The 21,059-nt window shown below is 41.2% G+C and overlaps 1 protein-coding gene across 1 annotated transcript in view; it reads left to right on the top strand.

The window, feature by feature from the left end:
- Nucleotides 1-21,059, top strand: part of PTPN12 (protein tyrosine phosphatase non-receptor type 12) — a 76,669-nt gene that overhangs the window by 13,674 nt on the left and 41,936 nt on the right. Inside the window, 1 exon segment of the mRNA XM_032199771.1 lies at nucleotides 20,098-20,206. Within this exon segment, the coding sequence (XP_032055662.1) occupies nucleotides 20,098-20,206 (109 nt within the window).

Here is a 21,059-nt window from a genome sequence, read left to right as displayed (position 1 = left end):
TCAGAGCTGTCTTGGATATTTTGGTTTCATTCTGCTTTTGAAGGCTTCTCTTTCCTTTTCCACTTCACTCCCGTTCTCCTTACCACTGTAGTGCCGGGATGGTTGCCTCATTTTTAAGCCATCGGTTGTTACTGTTTTGGGAATACTGATGCCATTGTGGGGTGAGTGGAAGAAGAGAGTGGAGGACAGTGTGAATGAGTTTAATGTCTTTGTCCATCCTCATCTTTGTCTTCCTTTAGCCGGGAAATTCTTCAGAACAAGCATTAGCTTATACAGGTTATGGATTTAAGGAACTGAAGGCAAGTAATTGTAGTGTAGTTTGGTACCCTTTTCAGCTGCGCAAGCATTAATTGCTTGATCAGTTGTTGGGTTATAATAAGAGGGAAGGTAATGAGTCTTTTTTTTTTTTTGTCCTGTTTGTTTTACTGAACTAAATGGCCCATGTACAGCTGGCTGCTCTGTTTGAGGGTGGTTTTAAACTCAGTACAGAACAGCTTAGCCATGCATTTTGTTGGTTTTATTATCCTTTTCAACAGAAAGTTAGCTTGCAAATGTTGTTTAGCTCTGATCAACGTGTTTAATAAGTAAAAATCTTAGTGTGTGAGCTCTGGACAGTGAGGCAAGAAGCCTGGGAAGCAGGACAGCGAAGCTTAACCAGACTGGTTAAAAGCAGCTTCAGGGATCAAATAGCTTCTCCAGAGTTATTGTGAATGTAAGTCTGTTTTTTCTGTCTCAGTTGGGCTTTCTTTATTTGCATTGGAAATGGCCTTGGTAAGAATCATCATGCATGCTCTTCCCTATCAGTTTTCATGTTATGGCCTGTTCATTTCACCAGGATTAACTTTCTAGTGTTAGCATTGGACCAGTCAGCTGCTTATGGATCTGTCTCCTCACCAAGAGGAGCCCTAATATTGAACCATATTGTCCAAGCTTGGTTTTCACCAAGGTTCCCAAAGAACTCGTTTGACTATCTTGAAATAAACGTTAAATCCTGGCAGCTACAAGGGTGCAGTCAACACATAGAGAACAGCAGTGCAGTCAGCACTGGGGTCGTGGTGCAACCTTCTCTCAAGCAGCGTGTGCATCGGCGTTCAGACACGAGGTGCTGCTCGCCACAAGGCATGCTGTGTCCTGGTGAGACACTGATAAATCACTGCTGCTGTGACTGGATTCATTTTGGCCTCCCTGTAAGCCTTCCTGTAGTTTGCATTTTAAAGCCAGGAGGTAGTAATGCTGCATGTCTCATCCTATTACTTGTCATGCACTTACTGTCTCTTAAGGACAAATGTGTATTCCTGTCTGGGCTCATTAGCATTAATTGCCATTCTCCTTACCCCCTGGAATACTGATGCGTGATGCTAGAAACTGGGAATGAGAAGAAGGTGGCCTTTAAGGGAAGGCAGCACACAAGGATTAAGGAGGCGAGAGCTTTAGAAAAATGCTGCTGTTCTTTAAAGTCAGGCTGCAGCAGATGCTTAACTGGCTGTTGAAATGAAATCGAGGTATTTTAAAACTATTGATTTTTGTTTGGAATGCTGCCTCTTGCATCGAGGGAAAATAAGGTTGAGAAAATTGTGTCCTACTTACTTAAAACATTTTACTAAGTGTGGGGTGTTCTGGTATTTGGAAACAATTTTTTCACCCCAATCCAAACTGCACGCATTATCTAGCTCATTTCCTTGCCAGAAATACTGTAGTAGGCAGTAACCTCGTTAGGATTTTAGAGGTTTTATTTTTTGCTGACTGAAGATTTACCTGTTTTCAAACCAAAAAGCAAGTCAAGTAGTTATTTAATGAGTATAAATAGCAATGCAACCTCTTCCATAGAAGTTATTCAGTACTATGTAGCATCACTTTCCATTTTTTTTTTTTAACAAAAAAGAAACCCATGCTTTGCTTGCTTTTACTTTTTCCTATCTTAGTCTGAAATTCTAGATTCCATTCTTTCTTGTCTAGCCTTTCCCAAGCGCAGCTGTGATCTGTTCTGAGGAAGTAACTTTGTAATGCAACTTTCCTCATTTGCTCTATTTCATCTACTTATTTTGTCACCCTGAGGAGCCGTGACTGGTGGTTTCACAAACTTTTCCGTTGGCTAAAAGTGTAATTAAGTGTTGGTCCTCTGATTTTGACAGCTGTAAGTTCAGTGCTCTGTAAGATGCTGTAAACTTCAGTTGTTCTTGCAGGAGATCAAAACTTTGTTGTTGGAGGAAAAAAAAGCAGTGAAGAGCAAAAGCTTTAGGAGGAAGACAGTCAAAGGCAGGAGATGCCTTCCTATTTCAGCTCGCTAAAATGCAGCGTCAACTCCACAAGGTATTTGCAGCTTCTTTGCGTTAGCAGGTTAGCAGCCTGCTGCTCGTTCTGCAATGCATGTTGAGCAATACACCGAGCTGAAAGAGGCAGCAAAAGGGTAGCAGTTCTGTTTGTGCCAGGAATTGTCACCAGTATTTGCAATCAAACAAGGCAGAACTCCAGTTTCTGCAGACAGTGAGCTTTGTGATGCTAATCTGCCCGGTGTCTCTCCTGATTTGTTGGCGGCTGTAGTTTCTCACCCTGTCACCTTGTTAATTCTGTCTTTGGCTTCCGTTTTTCCAGAGTCAGAATGTGAATTTGACCACAGCTGTAGTATTTTCTGAGAATTTTTTTGAAATGTATCTATAAACAGAGAAAGGAGGCATTTGGTATTGAGCAACTTTCCTGTTCCTAGATGGGCCAGCGTGGGCTGCAGCCAACGTCAGTAGCAAGTTAGAATAAAAGCAGTATTTGGGCTGATATGGGGAAGGAATTGCAATAAAGGAGATTAAAGTCTTAGGGGAAAAAAATAAAGAGAAGTGAAATAAAAGGCTGAGGAGGAAAATGTTAAAAGTGTCTGGGGCAACTAGTAAGTGACTGATATGTAAAATCTTAAAATTATTGTATAAATAGCAGCTGTAAAAAACATAGTAAAAAGAGTCCAGCTAAAACCTTTGCCTGATTGTGGGTATAAAACTGTGTCCTACCAGTGGTTCATTGTACCATGAGCTGAACAGTCTTGAATTGAAGCAGCAACATGGCTAACACAAAACTTTAAAAACAAACAAAAAAAACCAACTGTAAAAGTAGGACATACCTCTGTGCATATCTTATAATCATGTAGATCATCAAAAACTCTTCTCCCCTGTATTCCATTTCTTAGCTCTCTTAACATAGGAAGGAGAGAAGTGGGTGAATGCAGTTTGTGCACTTACTGCTCTAATCACAGACGATACAACTTTGTTAAAACCTGAAGTCAGCCATAGGAATTGTATCTGAAGTGGTTACTTTCCTTTAGATTACCTCTGTGATTGGCCTTTAAAATGTAAAGGCCAAGAATCTACTTCTGCTGTTTTATCCTATTTTGCAATACCTTAAAATAGGAAACTGAAGAGTTCCACCAAATGTCATGAATCCATTCGCATTTGTAACTTACAGGGTTTTGATGGCATCTAAATATTTAAATACAGAATAATTAGTAATATTATATATATTATGTTATTATATAACATAATAATCAGCTTAGAAGGAAGTATTGCTTTGTGAAAGTTACTTCTTGCTTTGTGAAGGCTGAGGTGATAGGCCTATTATTTGAACAAAGTAAATGAGTTGAATATTAATAACTCTAATTGTGGTGTTTGGGACAAAGGAATAATATGAATGACGTTATCTTAGGCTGCTTGGAAAGGATCTTAAAATGTTATAAATATTTGTAGTTCTGGCTTGTTTAGTGGCATGTAAATAAGAATCTTTTGGGCGTTGCAATAAGTGTGATTAACCGGGGAGAAAGGTGAGTGGGTGACTGTGCTGCTCAGCCGTGCCTCTGCTGCCTTTGACCAACCACTGGTGGCACGGTGGGTGAAGGCAGGGTGTAAATAAGACTTCTAGGAAGTGTTATCTGAGTTGGTGTTTGGTCAGGATGTTTCCAGTATTGCCTTTGTTTTGAAGGGCCACTTGTTCATTTAAATTGTCAAAGCAATTGGCTCTGAAAAAGACAGAGCAGCTCGCACAGCGTTCCTGTGGTGTGTGTGTGCACCAGGGAAGAAAACCCTGAAATCATTTCCATACTGAGGGCAGTTTGGGGATTTCTTTGGGTTGACAGCATACAAACAAAGAGGCAAAATGGTACAAGATGGGTCAGACAAATAGGAGCTGGGTAGAGGGAACACTCCCTTGAAAGTAACTGCCTTACAGAACATGGACAGTGAAAGTGGTATGGAAACTGTCATAAGTACACCTGTGGTATTTGGGACAAAGCAGCAGCATCAAGGAGACTATATTATGCTGCCTGGAAGGGATTTTAAAAAAGAAATCTGTTGCACGTAGTCAGCAATATGTGTATTGCACTGAGAAGGAAGAGGAATAGATGAATTTTTGAATCATAGGGTATTATATGGTTTCTTTCAGAATATTAAATATCAGAATATTAAATATCAAACATGCTCCTAGCCTAACACTTTATTCTGGCTAGTGAATACTGAGAGAGAGAGAGAAAAGAAGGCATCCTCAGTTCAGTCAGTCTGCCACTGAGAGGGCTCCCGGGGCAGTGGGAGGTAGCACTGCCCAGAGCATGAGACAGGCCCTGTGCTGCTTGCAAATGCTTTACTTTTTTAGCTCTGTATAATTTCCTTTCATTCAACTTCCTCCTTTTTTTTTTTTTTTTTTTTGAAGTTCCCATTTCTAAAGGGAAAAGTTGTGGTAAACTTTTTTCTTTTTTTTTTTTCCTGTCTGGCAAGGATACCAAATACCACTGGGGGTGGTTCTGCTGGAGCTAGCCAGGTCCTGTGCCTGCTCAAGTGTACCATTTTTATTATATACCAAAGGGGTTTTCTTGCTGTGGGATGGAGTGAGAGATGTCTCTGGGAAACTGATGTGATACCCTCAAAAAGAGAAGCCTGTACCTTGCAACCCACTGGGTCCCTTCCAACTCAGTATGTGCTGTGGTTCTCAAATTTGTTTTCTCAGCTTCATAGCCTTCCCTATCACCTTCACATGACCTGCCAGGTTTCTTGTACCTGCTTCCTTGATAGCATAGGTCTTGCCCAGTGCCAGGTATGTAAGTGTCTGTATTACAGCAGCTCGGCCTGCCTTGCTTCCACACCTTGGTTGAGTCTCTGCCTTTGTGAGGTGTTAGTGCTGCTTCCCCGCTGCCCTGGCAGTCCTGTGTAGCTTGTAGGTTGGCATTAGCTTCCCAGTGAGCAGTCTGTCCATGAAATTTCATGTTCCTTTTATATCTCTGTTCTCCTTCCAGACCCAAACTTAGACTTGGTCTGAATATCTAGTTTTAGCGCATGTGAATAGAAACACCCATTTCTTCCTCCACCACACACATGTGGGCCTGAACTTTGACTTCTGCTCTCTGCCTCGCAGGGTGTGGTGGCTTTATGCCTATCACGGAGGATTTCACACTGTGCTATGATCACGTAACCTATTGCTTCTGGCCTCTTCAGGCCTTGTTTCGGTTTGGTATAGGTAGATCCTATTCTTGTATTATTTTTTGTACAAAAGCACTCTGGTTTTGTGGTTTGTTTGTTTGTTTTTTGGGGGGTGGGTAATTTGGGAACTGAGAAGCAGAAGTTTCTTTATCTTTCAGCTTCTTTATTGCCGATTTTGAGTGCCTTCATATTGACAGCTGTGCTGTACAGCTCCTCAGGAATCGTCTGAGAAACAGCTCTTGAGCTTCACCCTCTCACCTTACTGGCTAAACCTGAGGACGAGGGCTATATTTATGTCCTGTGTACTCTTACTGCTGCTTCTGTCGTGGCCCAGGTGGCCATAGGGATGCTTTGGAAGGATTTCCTCCTTTACACTTGACCCCAAAACCAAGAAGTGTGGGCTGCCTTCTCGGTGCCACCTGAGGCCTTCCCCTGCCGAGAGGACACTGACACCTAGTGGATGGGCTCCCCAGGCACTGTGCGAGCCAACTGCTGCTTAAGCCCATCTTTCTAAGCCGAAAATGTGCTTTTATTAAGGTTTCTAGGTGTTTTTGTGAAGGAAAAGTAAAATACAGAAGAAAAAAAAACTAGCAGTTTATGTGTAACTTCTTTTAAGATGTAAGGGTTACGTTGTCAGACTTGTTGCTTGTTGGGGATATTTTGCTCAGTCCTCAAAATGTGATGTTTATTTTCTTTGTTAAACCTAATAGTTTAGTACTTCCATGTGGTACCTTCTGCTGGCTATCAGACAGCTGACGTGGGCTGAGTGAGCAGCTAACACGCCTGCTGCGGGTCCCTGTTTGATCTCAAAGGATTTAAGGATTTACAGTAATACACCTTCTGGGGGTTTGCTGACCATACAGTAACTTTCTAAAAGAGGTTAAAAACTAGTTTCAAGGCACTTAAAATCAAAAATGAAACCTCCTGGGCCATCCGTGTTCAATGGGTGGAAGAGTTGTCAGAGAAAGAGTAGGCTGACAATGCATAGAATGAAGGTGTTAGACTTAAATGTTTGGTGCCAGGGTTTAAAAGAGAAAATATTGCTTCCTCATCAAGAGAAAGCATTGATTTTTATGCTGAAGGATGCTAAGATTATTTTATGAATTGCTAGGCTGGCATTCATTGGTTACAGTAAAAATATCTTCAAGTAAAACCAGGCACTGACAACCAAAAGCATCTATGTGGGGAAAAAAGTCATGTTTTATATGAAATACCAGGAAAATGAAACTTAAACAATACTAATACTTACATGCTAAAGGGCATTAGGAAATGCAGGCAATAGATAAGTTAAAATTTGCATGTTTCTTTGCTGCAAGCAAGATTTCAGTAGTTTGAAGTTGAACCAAATTTATTTATTTTGGACTCTGAAGAAAAATAGCATATGGTCCATCAAAAAAGAAGAATCACAGCCTCAGCTAGTCAGTTATGGAAATTGAGATGGAAGAAGAAAATAGCTTCTGCCTCCTTTTGGCTATTGGAAACTTACATTGTCTTGTCTCTAGAAACGTTCCAGCATGCTGGACCTACTTGTGAATGTAGCCTGTTTGTCACTAAATATCCTGTTTTATTTCTTTGGGTGACTGCTGTAAACGCTTAGGAATTGCCACTTAGTTAATTTAATTGTATACATATGTCACCTTCATTGTTAGCTTCTGGTATGCCACTTTTTTAGCATTTTTTTAAAGCTCAGTCTTTCTATTGTCCCAAAAGTCTACTTCCTCGCTTTTTGTAACGCTGTCATCTTCCTCTTTATTGATGGCTTTCTGGCTTCGTCATCCAAAAGTCTGTTAGTATGATCTGCTTTTAGTGAGAAGTCATGAATGAAAATTCCAAGAAAATGCCCAAGAAGGTATTTTTTGTGTTTTTCTGTCTTTTCGAGAAGCCCCACTGTATAAATCCTTCCAGTCAAATGATTTTTTTCTTTCAATGTATTTCTTAGTAAAAGCAGACTGAAGAGACTTGGGTCTTGCCTGAGTTCTTGTAAAAATTCACATGCTCTTCTTTTGAATTGGCACCGTATCAAATCCTGACTTGAGGCTCGGATTAGAACAGCTTCCTTTCCCAAGAAAGGAAATGGAGTCTTATTGCTTTGTCACTTACTCCATAGATGAGGATTGTAGATAAGCATCTTGAGGTTAGATCTGAAGGTATTCCTGTGCATTTCTGAAATACCTGGAAGTAAATCTATCATCCAGAACCTGGGGGTGGTGAATAAAGCTGTTTGTGTTTCAAATAGAATACATAAGAACTAATGAGGGTTTGGCTATTGTTTACCAAACAAACAGTCTAGTTCTGCATCCTGAATTGTAAATATGCAGCTTTTAAAAGCGGCAACAATTGAGGTTTATTTGGAAAAAAAAAAAAAAAAATCAGTGCCTTGATTGACAAGGCACTTGCCTGAACCAGACTCACTTTACTTGATGACTTTAGTACCTTTTAATTTGTTGAAACTTGGCACTGTAGAAGGGCTCTATTTGACACACTGTGTGTGTGACAGACGTATCCTGCAGGGTACAAACACTGAGAGGCTACTTGAGAATTCTTTCAGTGATGGAGTGTATAGTTGAGTTGGTATGAAGGAGACATTTCTCTGGTCTTCAGAATAGAAGGGTTTCGGAGATAATTATAAACGCAATAAAGGCAACCTACAAAAGGGCTGGAAATTAATTTCAAGTTTGACTTGCAGCTTTGATGTACAGAAGGCAAGAATATGTATATATATATGCGTATATATATGTGTGTGTGTATGTTTGTGTATATATATATATATAAAGACTTCATTTTAGATGTATCAGGGATTTAGGTTGGGAGTTATTTTTAAGAGGATACATAGAAAATGTTTGTTGCTTGACCCTTTAGTTTGATGCAAGCTTGTACGCATCTTCAGAATTGAAAATTTCCTCCAGAACATTTGTGGTTTCTAACAGTTAAACTACCAGACTAAAGCAGTATTTTCAATTGGTTTTAGTAACTTCACTGTAAGGTTCTAGCCTCTGGGTGTTCCTGATATGAGGCTGCAGAATAGGCAAGTGTTTCTTTTGCTACTCACTTCTGGGTTTACATGGGTAAATATAAAACCTGAGAATACCCGTGATTAAGGTTACCGCTGGAACTTTAAACATAGATGGCATGCCAAAAATATATCTGAAATCCTTATATTAGAGGAAAAAACTATAGCCTCTTCCTCTTTTAGAAGCAGCTCATGAAAGCAAATGAGACGAGTATTTCCTGAACGAGCGATAGTGCTCTAAGCTGGTAGAAGGTGCTTCGTGTACACCCACGTTACTTTGACAGAAGAGAATTGTGTACAGTAAGGTGTGTGTGCAGATTAAGGGGGTTAAGCTTTTTTTTTTTTAATTTGGCAAACCAGTCTAAATCAGAGTTTGTATTATTGAAGCATTTAACTGTGATATTTCCAGCTCTTGAATGTTCAACCATTAAAATAAAAACTTTGATGGAGAGAAATAGTGAAAATTATTCTAGTGAGTAATTTACTGTCTATGTTTGTTGTTTCTGTACTAGCAATTGCTGCTTTGGTTTCATCTGAGTAGTTGCTTTATGGCTTTGTGCTCTAAGTATGAGAATTTTGTTGGCCATTGCATTCTCTGTTCTATCTCGTCTTGAAACCAGAATTGGCATCATCTGGTTAAAGGTGTATTCTTTTGAACTCCCAGGGATATATTAGTTAGCCAAAATTTGAGAGATGCTACTAATATGAACAACTAGGATACAAAATTGCGTGCCTATCCATAAATATTGTGATGGCTATTAGCTAGGGTTCCTACAACAGAAGTCTTAGTAGAAGTTTGTATCTTTAATAAGGCCACTTCCTGGCTCTTAAAACTCTATTGAGCTCCATCATAAATGACCTCTTTATAACTAGCACATTCCTTGGCGTCCAGACACAGCCTCAAAGAAGGGGTGAAAATAGTTTTAAGCATGTTTTCTCCAGATAGTAAACATGTTTTTCCTTTGATACCTTCTCCCCCCTCCTTTTTCTTTTTTTTTAATTTTTCGTATCAACTGCATATTTACATCAACTCAACTGTAATTGTACATGTTCCTGCACGGATGTACTGATTTGGTGCCTGTCAAAAGCTTTCTTGTTTGTGTTTGTCTGGAAACATTCTTTTTCCCATTTTTGTTTTGTTTTTGAGGGGGGAGCAATCTTTAAAACCCCGTGAGTGTTCTGCTTGCCGATTATAAACTAACAAAACTATATTACAGCATCCTAATCTTGCCTGCTGAATGCTATGGGCTCTAAATTACTGAGTCTTTACAGACACTGTATTTCTATGTAAGGGTCAAGCCTGCTTCTGGGGAAAAAAAAAAAAAAAAAAAAAAGACCTGGCAGAAGATGAAACCAGCACATTTTTATTGGAATTGCCTGTCTAACATGAGTGTATTTCACCCTGAGCTCATGTCATTGCATAGCAATTCAGCTGTATGCTAAAGGACATCACCTAACAGAAAGGAGTAGCACCTCTGAGTTCCCCTGGTGTTTCAGAAAGGTAATTTCAGTGAGGTAATTAACCCCAAACCAGATGCTGGTTGCAGTGCTTCTCAATAGCACAAACAGCTGTGCTTTTTGCCAGAGCGTGTGTAAGGCTCCAGCTTTTCAGAATAGATCCTTTCTCAGTGAAAGGCTTATGGGGCAGTACCTCTGTTTCAGAAAAACAGACAAAGCACAGCTGATAAAGAGCCCGACTGCCTTTTTGGAAGGCGCATGGCAGGACGTGCGGCTGTAGCAGACTTCTTGTGGGGGCAAGCAAGGACAGGATGTAATACAGCTCAACAGCGTGGTAAAAGCAATAATGCAGCTTGAGACTGAACATCATGAAGCTGGACTAAGTATTTATTAAGTGTTGTTAGTTGTATTGCTAGAGGTATAGGTTTAATAAAAGCTTTATGGCTGTTCTCATGTGCCTTTATTTATGGCAGCTTTGGTATTGGGGGCCAACAGGTAGGAAATCCTAGTTTACTTTTGTTGGAGTGAAAGCTCGCAGTTTCCTGTTTCAGTTGTGATGCTTTTCTTTTGCCTAATATGAATTGAACTGAAAACAATCACTGAACTCATGGAAATGTGTTCCAAGGCGTGGGAAAAGAGGAAGAGTCTTTGGCCTTATGAAGGAAGAGGGAGAAAAACTTTTCAAGTGTTAACTCCTGAAGTAGAACAGACAACTGAGTGAAACCAGAAGCAAGATATATCATTTGTGGCATCTGATGCCTCATTCCACATACTGTGAAATCAACAGCAAGGGAATGGTAAAGAGTGTCAGGAAGAAAACTTTGGTGCTAATAGGTTGTGAAATTTCTCAGGGAGCAATAACATGGTTAAGCTAAATATTCTTCAGCAGAAGAGGTTTAGATGATAGCTGTTCAGTTCCTAATGCTTCTTGTTTGAGCCGTACGTGATCTGTATTGGCTGTATAGCTTCTCTGTTGGATGTCTGTCACCGTGGGTTTTGTGCTTTAAGGATGTGGTGTGGGTTAGGGTAGAAGTGCTGAAATGAAGGAGCTGGGGAGTCACTGCCAGCGGTGAGTGGCCCTAGGGCTTGGGAAAAAGCCTTGCTTGAGTTCCTTCTGGCTGCCCGATCAAGCTGGAGTGAAACCTCTCGCCTTTGGGGCGTTTTCAGTGGAGAAAGCCTCAAGCTGTCATTAGACACTTCCTTCTACGCTTCTGTGACTCCTTCCTGGTAATGCTGGTACTCCGGCATACGTCTCTGTCACATCATAGCTATCGGGTTTTGACTTTCCCACCAAAGCTGAAATGCTTCACAAGGGAGGGAGGATGAGCCTCTGCTTTGATCTCTATTTCTGGTGAAGGGCACATGCCTTAGGAGCCTTCACTCAACTCAGATATTATGCTGACAGTGTCAGCATCACATCCAGGACCATCAAAATTTAAGTTGGACGTGAGAGCTAGCTCTGTCTCAATAGCAGGCTGTACCGTGGTCACCTCTCCTGGAGCTATGAAGAAGAGAAAGGGAGGCTTCTGTGGAATTTTTACCTGGACCTGTAATCAGTTCATGGCTTTAAAACAAACAAAATGCCCCCTCTGGCATCGGAGTGGAAAGTTCATCCCATCTTTCTCACACTTGCTCTGCGACGTGCTCCTGGCAAGGCTTTTCAGCAGCCCTCTGCTTTGCCGGCGTTGGTGCTGCAGGTTTGCTTCTCCTTGCTTTTGCTGACTGAGATGAGGGGATCTGTCAAACTGCAGTCTACATCCTTGCATTTTTGGTAAATCTCTGCTTAATATTAGTGAAACCAGTTCTTACTGAGCAGCTCAGATCACTGGGGCTACAACAAGACTGAGCAATCTTCCTCCTGGTTTTGGATGTCTGGCAGCAAGATGTTTGTGTCTTGATTCAAGGTATTTGTGTACGCCCCCAGCTGACCTCTTGTTGTGTTGTTGCTGAATCCCCCAGAGATTCAGAAGGCACCGTAACGCTCCACGGAGTGCACATATAGATGGCATCTTGCATAACAGCCACAAGAAATAACCTTTCCTGTTGTCCCCCTAGTGTGCCTAAGCCCAATTCCGTAGGAAGCCATGGGAGGTGGATGGGTTATTCATCGCTGTACCCTTGTGCGGTGGTACAGGGTTTTCCTGCTGCAAAGGAAATACGCATGTAATGAAACTGGACTGAGTTTGCCAATTCTTCTTGCAAGTTATTTATAGGCACCATGTGATAAGACCTTACATTCCTGGCTCTGAGCTGAATGTGGATTCAACCTAAACGAGACTTAAAATATGCATCTGTCAGTTTCTTGAACGAGTCAGCTAAACTGTTGAAATGCTGGCAGTGAAGTTGTATGGTACTGATAGAGCTGACATTACGGAGTTGTGAAGAAAAGGCTGCAAAAAGGTGTAGAGGTGGGAAAACTCTTGTGCTTCCTTATTTCAAGATATACATTGCATTTAGTAGGTTGGCATGCATAAGTATTCAGCAAACTGTAAGAGTTTTCACATTAGAGGCAGTCATTCACTCATTCATCCAGAAATGAATGGTTTTAGTTCTGAAGACCTGCAGAAGGCTGTACGAAGGACAACTCAAGCCTTTACTTGCTGTCTTAATTTGTAAGTTCAACTGCTTGTGAAAAATGAGTCGGTGAGGAGATCTGGTATAGAAGGCTTACATATGAAGATGGCATATCTTATATGCTACAATTAACCTAGTTTTGTATTGTATTTCATAGCTGTTTGTTTACCAACAAGCTCTTGGATCTTTTTGTGGGCATGTTGATTGAAACGCTTCATCGCCTGGAGTGGGGCAAAACCATTCTCTTAAAAATTATTCCCCACAACTTTCTGTAGGAGCATCCCATAGCAAGGCAAGATGAATCAAAGCTCTGTGTGTTCAAAGAGACTTGAAGGGGAATTCAAGATTAAATGTGCAGTTCTTAATATACCAGTGCTGTCAGCATGTGAAAAATACCGTAACCTAGGACTCCAGGAATAAGAGGGAAATAGCAAATCCAGTAACTTGGAAATTATGCTCTTAAGCAGGGGAGTTTGTTCTCTGTGAGCTTTGTTTCCTTGTTTATTCAAGTGTTTTGTTTCCTTTTGCTGCTGAAAATCATTGTGGTCTGTTGCAAAAATCAGAGGCTTATTTCTGTTAAGAATGACTCCTGAATTCCTTCAGCACTGCTAAGAAGCACGTTATGGTGTGCATGAACGTGAAACGCATTTTCTGGTTTCACACTGAGATGTGCATCCCAGACTTCAAACCAAAGCAGTCAGGCTGTTTCCTAATCAGATGTTCTCAGATTAATAGAAACCTTCACATTTGTCATTCATAGCCTGTAACCTTGGCTGCTGGTGTTCTGTCAGCTGTGTTGTCCTGCATATTTTCACTTGAAGTGGTGTGTTTATAGCAGTCCTTGCAATAAATTGGTTGTGCGAAGGGATCAGTGTGGTTCAGGGATAGAAAATAGGAGCTTGTGAAGGAATATGCACCAGAGCTTTCTAAAATATCATAAAGAAGATGTTAATAACTTATTAACTAAAATTTGATTATGCTGTAGTAATTTAATGTTTTGCTTTTTCTGCTTGGTTACTTGCTCATCAACAGGCCACAAACCTCTTTAGTCTGCTCCATCCCTGTGAAGCTAGCGCATCACTGACAGTAGGTAGGGTGTTCTGCTATTAGGCTGAACATGTCAACTATAATTGATACCACTGTTAATTTAAGCAGGGATTAATATACAGATAGTATAAAAATAGTTTCAGAAATGAGAGAGGAAAAGGAAGGCTTTTGAAGCAGTCAGCCCAAGTTTTAACAATAGGTCTACGTGAAGGCATCCTTAGTCGTTAGTGGTATGGGATAATACTTATATTATTCTAATATAGTGTAAGTTCTGGTCCTAATATTTCTGTCAAGCAAAATGTTTTATTGGTTTGGATAGATGGAAAGCAAAGGTCTCACTCTGGCATTACCTAATTCTTAAGAGCATGCTGTTCGTGTGTTGTTTTTTACCTGTTTCCAGTGTCAGTGTGCTACTGAAGAAGGTAGGATGTTTACCTTCCCTGGCTCCTCTCAGTACTGGCATTTGGTTTCCCTGCATGTGGACCTGCCAGTGTTGTCGGCTGTGACTAATGCTCGTTGTTGAATCTAAATCTCTAATGAAACAACACGAATTCCCCTTTTTCTTGGGAAAATACCAACCTGAGTTAAGATGACGTAGAACAAAATATGCCATCTAATACTGAAATACTGACGTTCCCGGTTCCCTGGGAAATTCTGGGGGGACTTTCATGGAGTTCACACCAGCTTCTTTGAGCACAGTGGTGTTTTCTAGACTAGTTGTTGACCTGCTATGAAACAGAAGATGGAGTGCCCAAGAGACCTTAGTTATCAGCCTCATATGTTAGTCACTTCAGGAGATTCCCTTGTAGGAGAGCGTAGAGCTCGGGAGCTGGTAGGTGTTGCTAGAAGGGAGGACAAAGGTAACACACTTCTCCCTCTTCACTTCGGTTCTTTCTATCACTTCAGCTTGCAATGTCCTGCTAGGGCTTCATTTCAGATAAATAAGTTAGATCCGGGCTATTCCTGGTAGCCAAAGCCATCTGTAAATGTTAAGATACAGCGAAGCTTTTCTTCTATGGACCTGAATCATTTTCCTTTCATTGTTTATGCTTGATTGGTGTTTGGGAAGGCTTTTACCTTACAGCACGAGGGTTAGGAACACTCAGAAATAGCTGTTTGAAAGCTGACAGGAATATCTGGGGAAAGACTGCCATTTACAGTCAGACAAATATAAACAGTTTTTTAAATACTCCTAAGGCAGAGTGGTAGAAGGGATACTCTCAAAAATTAAGTTTATCTGTGATTTCATGTGTATGTTAAGTATTGGTATCATAACTATTTTATTTTTTTTCCTGCTTCTAGTAAGCATAATGAAAGGTTCAATCTATGCTAGAAATAAATGTCTTAAGAAATGGGTTCATTGATGCAACATTTTTTCGAGTGTTTGCCAGTATCTTTTTATGCTTCGACTACTAAGCGAATTTTTATGGAAGGTTTTCTTTAATTTTCAGGGTTCTTTTTTTGCATATTTAATATGCAAAATTGAAGTGAATTTCGCGAAGCAAAATATGTTTCAGTGTGATTGGTGTTATCTCACGCCTCCGCTGCCGTAGCTGTCCGTGGAGAACTTCCGAGGGCTGGTGCCCGCTGCCACGCAGCGACCGCGCCGTGGGAGCCTTGGAGTGGGTGCCAAGGCAGCCTCCAGGGCAGGCAAAACAGCAGTGTGTGCTCGGCTCTGCCTCTTGTTAACAGAGCTGCTGACGGTTGGAAACGTCGGATAAGTCTTAGGAGATTATTTGAGGGCTTTAAATAAGTGACATTATTTGTCACGCTTCCCTTGCGAAGAAGCCTGAGAGGAGGCAGAAGAGCTTTTATATCTTAAATAATGCTCAGGCTTTTAAAGCGAGTTCTTCAAATCTCAATAAGCAGTATAAATATTTTCTTTAATCCACAAACAGCATTTCTCTGGCATTAAGCCGTGCATCTTGACAGGCTTTCTAAAGGGTAAAATAGACAAAAAGGCTTGACTGGAAGTCAGATGAGTTTCCTGAGCTGCCTGGACTATGTTTTCTTTGATATAGTGTGGTTCCACTTGCTTCATGTCAAGTCTCTTTTTTTTTTTTTCTCAAAAACACTGTACTAATTTGTCATAATAAGCTGCTGTAGAGGCTGGAAGCACATTTCTGAAATTCAGGCTACTTCCAAGGCTTGCCCCAGCATCCTGTGGGGTCTGTCCCTGTCCCACAGCCCGCTTTGTAGCACGGTGAAACTAAACTCAGCGCTTCTAATGAAATGAGACTGGTAGTTAAGGCCTTGTGAACATAGTTCTTAAAGTATACCATGAATATTCAGCTCCTTTTTGACCGTTTCAGTCTTAAAAGGCACCCAGGAGAAGATTTGAGGTGCTGCACAGCTGCCTTGTGGATGTAGAAGCATGAGGGCAGGGCCTGTGGAGGCACTGGGCTCGTTCCTGTCCCGGCTCTCTGCGCCCAGGGAGCTGCTGGGGAGCAGCCTGGCAGTTTTACTGATTCAGCCCAAATGTGAGGGCTGCTTTCTGTTGCCCACAGTTGTTTGTTATGAATTAGCATGGAAGTGGACTGTGACGGATCTTGCTGGATATCTTGTCAACAGCTTAATGTAGTCTGAACAAAACTCTTTCTTCCTCTGCCCTGTCATTACCCCGCTCCGTTGCACGCATTTGCCTTTTTCTGGTCACTCCAGGCTGTAGCCTGGGAAGCACCAGATCTCTCTTACATCTTACACCAGCAACGTGTGTCCTTTGCTTTCTGCAGAAGTCCTCTGTTGTGTGCAGTGACAGTTCTGCTGCTGTAGCCTGCATTTCTGCTGGGCTGGTTCATTCAAGGCATTGTTTTCAGGGTTCTTCCATTGCTCTGGTCAAATCCTTCCCTTCCAAAGCATGAAGTAGATACTATTCTATGTAGCAGACACTGCTACAAACCATAAAAATGCTTATTCTTTTTTGGTTGCTTTCATGACTGTACCTATCTTCTATTACCCAAGCCAGAGAACAGCTGACAAATAAGCATTAAAAGCATGGGTCTTGAAGTATTGTAGGAGCAGAGATGTCTGTTAGAATCATACTGTGTTTCATTTCTGGTCTTTGCCTCGGAGCTGGCCTGTGTTAATCTTCCTTTCCACTCTGTTTTGCAGAGTTACAACAAGTGGGCCATGCAGAGGAGAGGATATGCTGAATTCTAATAGCATCAGTTGCTAGAAATGGAAGCTGGTATTAGGCACTTCTTGGTGTTCTGGCTTTACAGCAGAACCATGCTGTACCCTTGACGCTGGTGGTTTTTTGTGTGCCTTTAAAATAGGCAAAGCACAAAAGGTCGTCTTCCTAGGGTGCTTTTTGTTACCTACTGTTTCTCCTGTATCACTTCCTCAAGTATCTCTTCTCGTGCAAAAAAAACTTCTGCTTCTACTCGTGGTTTTCAGAGGCTGTTTTTTCTCTAAACTTTTCTGCTACTTCTTTCTAAGCACAGCCAGAGTACTTAGCCCAATAAAAATAAGATGAATAATATGAAAAACAAAAACCCACAACCAGGTTGAGATGGGGAACAATATACAAACTCATATTTGTGGCTGTGCTGGGGAAGTATCACTGTTTCTCTTTGTGGGGCTTGGTGTTTTTTTTTCTTTTTTCTTTTTTTTTCTTTTTTTTTCTTTTTTTTTCTTGGATTGGAGGCTTAGAGCCTGTTTTGAACTACTTCAGTCTTGTGGTTGTTAGCTGATATTGCTGAATTATGTGTACTTATTTTGCTATTTTTAGACTCGTGGTTCAGTGTCCAGCCTTGGTAGCACTGGCAGCATGTTTTCCTTTGATGCATGTGAGGGCAGCGTTACGTAGCGTTAGTGTGGCCAGCAGGACCGGGGAGGTGATTGTCCCCTCTACGCAGCTCTGGTGAGGCTGCACCTCAAGTGCTGTGTTCAGTTTTGGGCCCCTCACTACAAGAAGGACATCGAGGCCATGGAGTGTGTACAGAGCAGGGCTGTGAGGCTGGTGAAGGGGCTGGAGCACAAGTCCTGTGAGGAGCGGCTGAGGGCACTGGGGGTGTTTGGTCTGGAGCAGAGGAGGCTCAGGGCAGACCGTATTGCTCTCTGCAGCTACCTGAAAGGAAGGTGTGGGGAGCTGGGGGTTGGCCTCTTCTCACAGGGAACTGGTGACAGGACCAGAGGGAATGGCCTTGAGTTGTGCCAGGGGAGCTTTTCCAACTGCCTGCTGTGTGGAAGCGTGCTGGCTGTGGCGGGGATGGAGTTAACTCTCCCGGCAGCGGCCCACATAGCGCTGTGCTGTGCACTGGCAGCAGCAGCCCTGATATCCAGCCCGTGTTGTGTCTGCTGCTGAGCACTGTTGGCACCGCCTCATGGCTCCTCCAAACCCCACAACTGGCAGGAGGTGGGGAGGGGACATCCCCAGGGCAGCTGACTCAAACCGCGGGGATATTCCATACCGTGTGGTGCCACACTCAGCAGTAAAAGCTGGGAAAGGGGAAGGAGGGGGAGGCTCTTGTGATGAAGATGTCTGCCCACCCAAACAACTGCTACGCATTTTGAGGCCCTGCTTCCCGGGATGTGGCTGAACATTGCTCACTGATGGGAAGTAGAGAGTAATTTTCTTCCCTCTGTGCTTCCATGTGGCCTTGGCTTCCTTTTCTTTTGAGGAGGGGGAGTGAGAGAGCGGTTGTGGCACAGTCGAGCTGCCCAGCTGGGTAAAACCACCACAGGAAGATAGGTTGCAGATTTGGTTTTAGTGGTGCAAAGATCAGTGTAGTCTTCGTGGAAGCTTCTTCCCTGGGGCTGTTAAGATGTCTGTTCAAAAACTGAATCTTTCTGTTCATTGTGGTAATGTTTTCAGATAAAGTATCTAGCACTTGGATCAGCATTTGGTCAGACTTGCTATCCCACCTCCAAATGTTTACTGTTTTTTTTTCTGCGTTGACTGACACTGCCAGTTTTTCAAGAGCAGTGCTTTTTAAGAAAAAAACCCTGTGTGCTAATTCAGTTGCTTTTTTTAGCATTCAGTGGTTTCATCTGAAAAAAAAAAAAAAAAAAAGTCCTCTGGGAATTACCTTGAAAATGTGTGCTTCTTGATTTGCTTTATTTTTCTTTGCCATCTTTGTTGCTCTGTAAATACTACTGTTAAGGATTTAGACATTTAGTAGTCAACAAAGTCCACGCAGAATTTTGTCTACTCTGTTTTTTCTCTACATCCAGACAAATTTAATGAAAGCATTTTTCTCTAAGTAGTAGCATAAATGTTAAACTTTTTTTTTTTTTCTGGAAGAATTATTGGAGAACTTGAATTACCAACTCAGTTTTACTTCTTTGTTAAATTGAGTATAGCGAGTCTCCCAGGTGTTGGTAATCTAAGAAGAATTCAGGAAGAGAAGTGACTTTCCAACCAGCTCAAATTTTACTGATGATGTCCTGCCTGTATGCTGTTGTGCATACTGTAATAAACAAGATGTACATTTCTAATTAACAACCAGCCTCTCCCAATTGCAGCCTACCCACACATACACCAGAAAAAAAAAAAAGAAAGCTACAAACATTTTGGGTGTTCAGGGGTGATCACCAGACATCAAAGTTGGTGGGATGGGAAGCGTGAGCAACCTCTGTCCATCTACCTGTGCACAGAACCTCTCAATGGAAAAATGACTTCTGTCTTCATCTTGATCATTTTGTATGCCACCTTCATGTCAGCGTGTCAGTGGAGTGGCTGGTTTTACAACTAAGTTGTTCTAGCTGGAAGAGAGCATTTAGTTTTTGAGGTCTTTCAAGTTCCTTTTTAAATCTGAAGGTCTACGCAATCTAACAGAAGTACTCTTCCTCCTCAGTTGAAGGCTGTAAATGCGTAACTTGAGTGGGATGAAAGAAAGCTGTGTTGCTTTTGTTATTTCCTACGTTGCCAGAAGGGATGGGCGGGCTCTTATTATTAGAGGTTATGCCTGTTCCAAATTTCCAGGATTTGAAATAGATCAAGGGGATTTTAAAAAGAAAAACCGTACTGCTGTGAATTCAGCAGACCTCCTGTCACTCATCTTAATTGGGAATAGCTTGTACCTGAGTGGCAGGAACCCTCTTTTTTCCTAGATGAGCTTGAAACTCAACAGGAGTTCAGTGCTAGGAATCAATACCTGCTAAAACCTAGGTTTTGCTTCCTGACCAATTGTGTGTGGGAAGCCATGAGCTTCGAAGCAAAATAACAGCTGTTCTTAAGCCAACCTGCTCTGTTGTGTTCCTATGGATATTGTGGGCAGTAACAGATTTTCCTGTTCCTCTCAGGTATTCTTAATGCAGTCATTGCTCCCTAACAAGGCAGACGATGTTCTAATTGAAGTATAGCTGTATGACCACATTGTAGTGGCTTATCAAAAGTTCCATGTATCATGAGCTGGTTTCGACTTCACTGTAAACTGCTGATGACCTAAAAGTACTAGATAATTAGTTTTTTTTAATATATGTATGTATATCGTAGTGAATATTGTAAAAGGATAGAAGTTTTCTTAAATGATCTGCTTACACTTCATAATTGAAGCTGATGCCTAGTGATGTTTCTGTTGCCTTAAGACTTGAAAACATAATGTATGTGTCTTATTTCAGAGGTTAAGAAGATTATCCACAAAATATAGAACAGAGAAGATCTACCCAACAGCCACCGGTGAAAAGGAAGAAAATGTTAAAAAGAATAGATACAAGGATATATTGCCATGTAAGTCTGATTTGTGTATTAATAGGGGATAAAGGGAAATGTTTGTTACTCGTAAGGTATTATAAATTTTACTACTTAGTTATTACTGAAAGGCAAAATTGGAGGTACTTTGAAATAAAACTTATATAAAGTTTTTGTTTTTAACTGAAAAGGCAAAGTAAAGGGTAATATATTTTCTTAGAAGATCTATCACCTAAAGAAAATGTTAGCTAGGTGCCAAGACACGTAGAGATGATGCTTTCATTTCAACTCAGAGTAGTCCAGAACTTTGCGATGTGCTTAGCTGTATTTTTTTTCTTCAGAGTATGTTGTTAATGGTAGAAGATAAACACATGTCAGCATAAGATCTAGATGAAATTTTACGAAGCCTGAAGGAGCCTGGGTTTGTGGTTTGAAGTACAATAGATCTATCTTTTGCGGGTTCATATCCTGCAAACCATGTCTGAGAGCATTCCGTGCTGGATTATCTTCTGTTTGTATTTTGCTAGAGCCCAAATGAAGTTGTTTCATGTACAAACATAAAATGTGAGTCAGAGCAGAATTTAAATTTTAAAACCACCAATGTATGGGTATAACAGATCTTACAATGATAAGATTGCCTGTTGCAGGTTTGCTTTGTTTACATCATGAGACCATGTATCTCAGCAGCTTTTACTATGCTTCTTAAAATGGACAGCTGACAACAAGATTAAAGGCTAATCTTTTGACAAATGCCATTTCTCATATCCCAGAAAATTAACAACAGATACTTTTTACTCTGCTTAGCTTTCTCAGAAGTGTTTAGAGGCTTATAGGCTATTTGAAGTTAAAAATGGTCTCAAGCATCATTAGCTTTCATTTTCAAGATGTGTTC

This window comes from Aythya fuligula, chromosome 1 (assembly GCF_009819795.1).
Source record: "Aythya fuligula isolate bAytFul2 chromosome 1, bAytFul2.pri, whole genome shotgun sequence".
Taxonomy (NCBI): domain Eukaryota; kingdom Metazoa; phylum Chordata; class Aves; order Anseriformes; family Anatidae; genus Aythya; species Aythya fuligula.
Note: the sequence above shows the minus strand (reverse complement) of the source record. Positions and strands in the feature narration are given on the sequence as shown.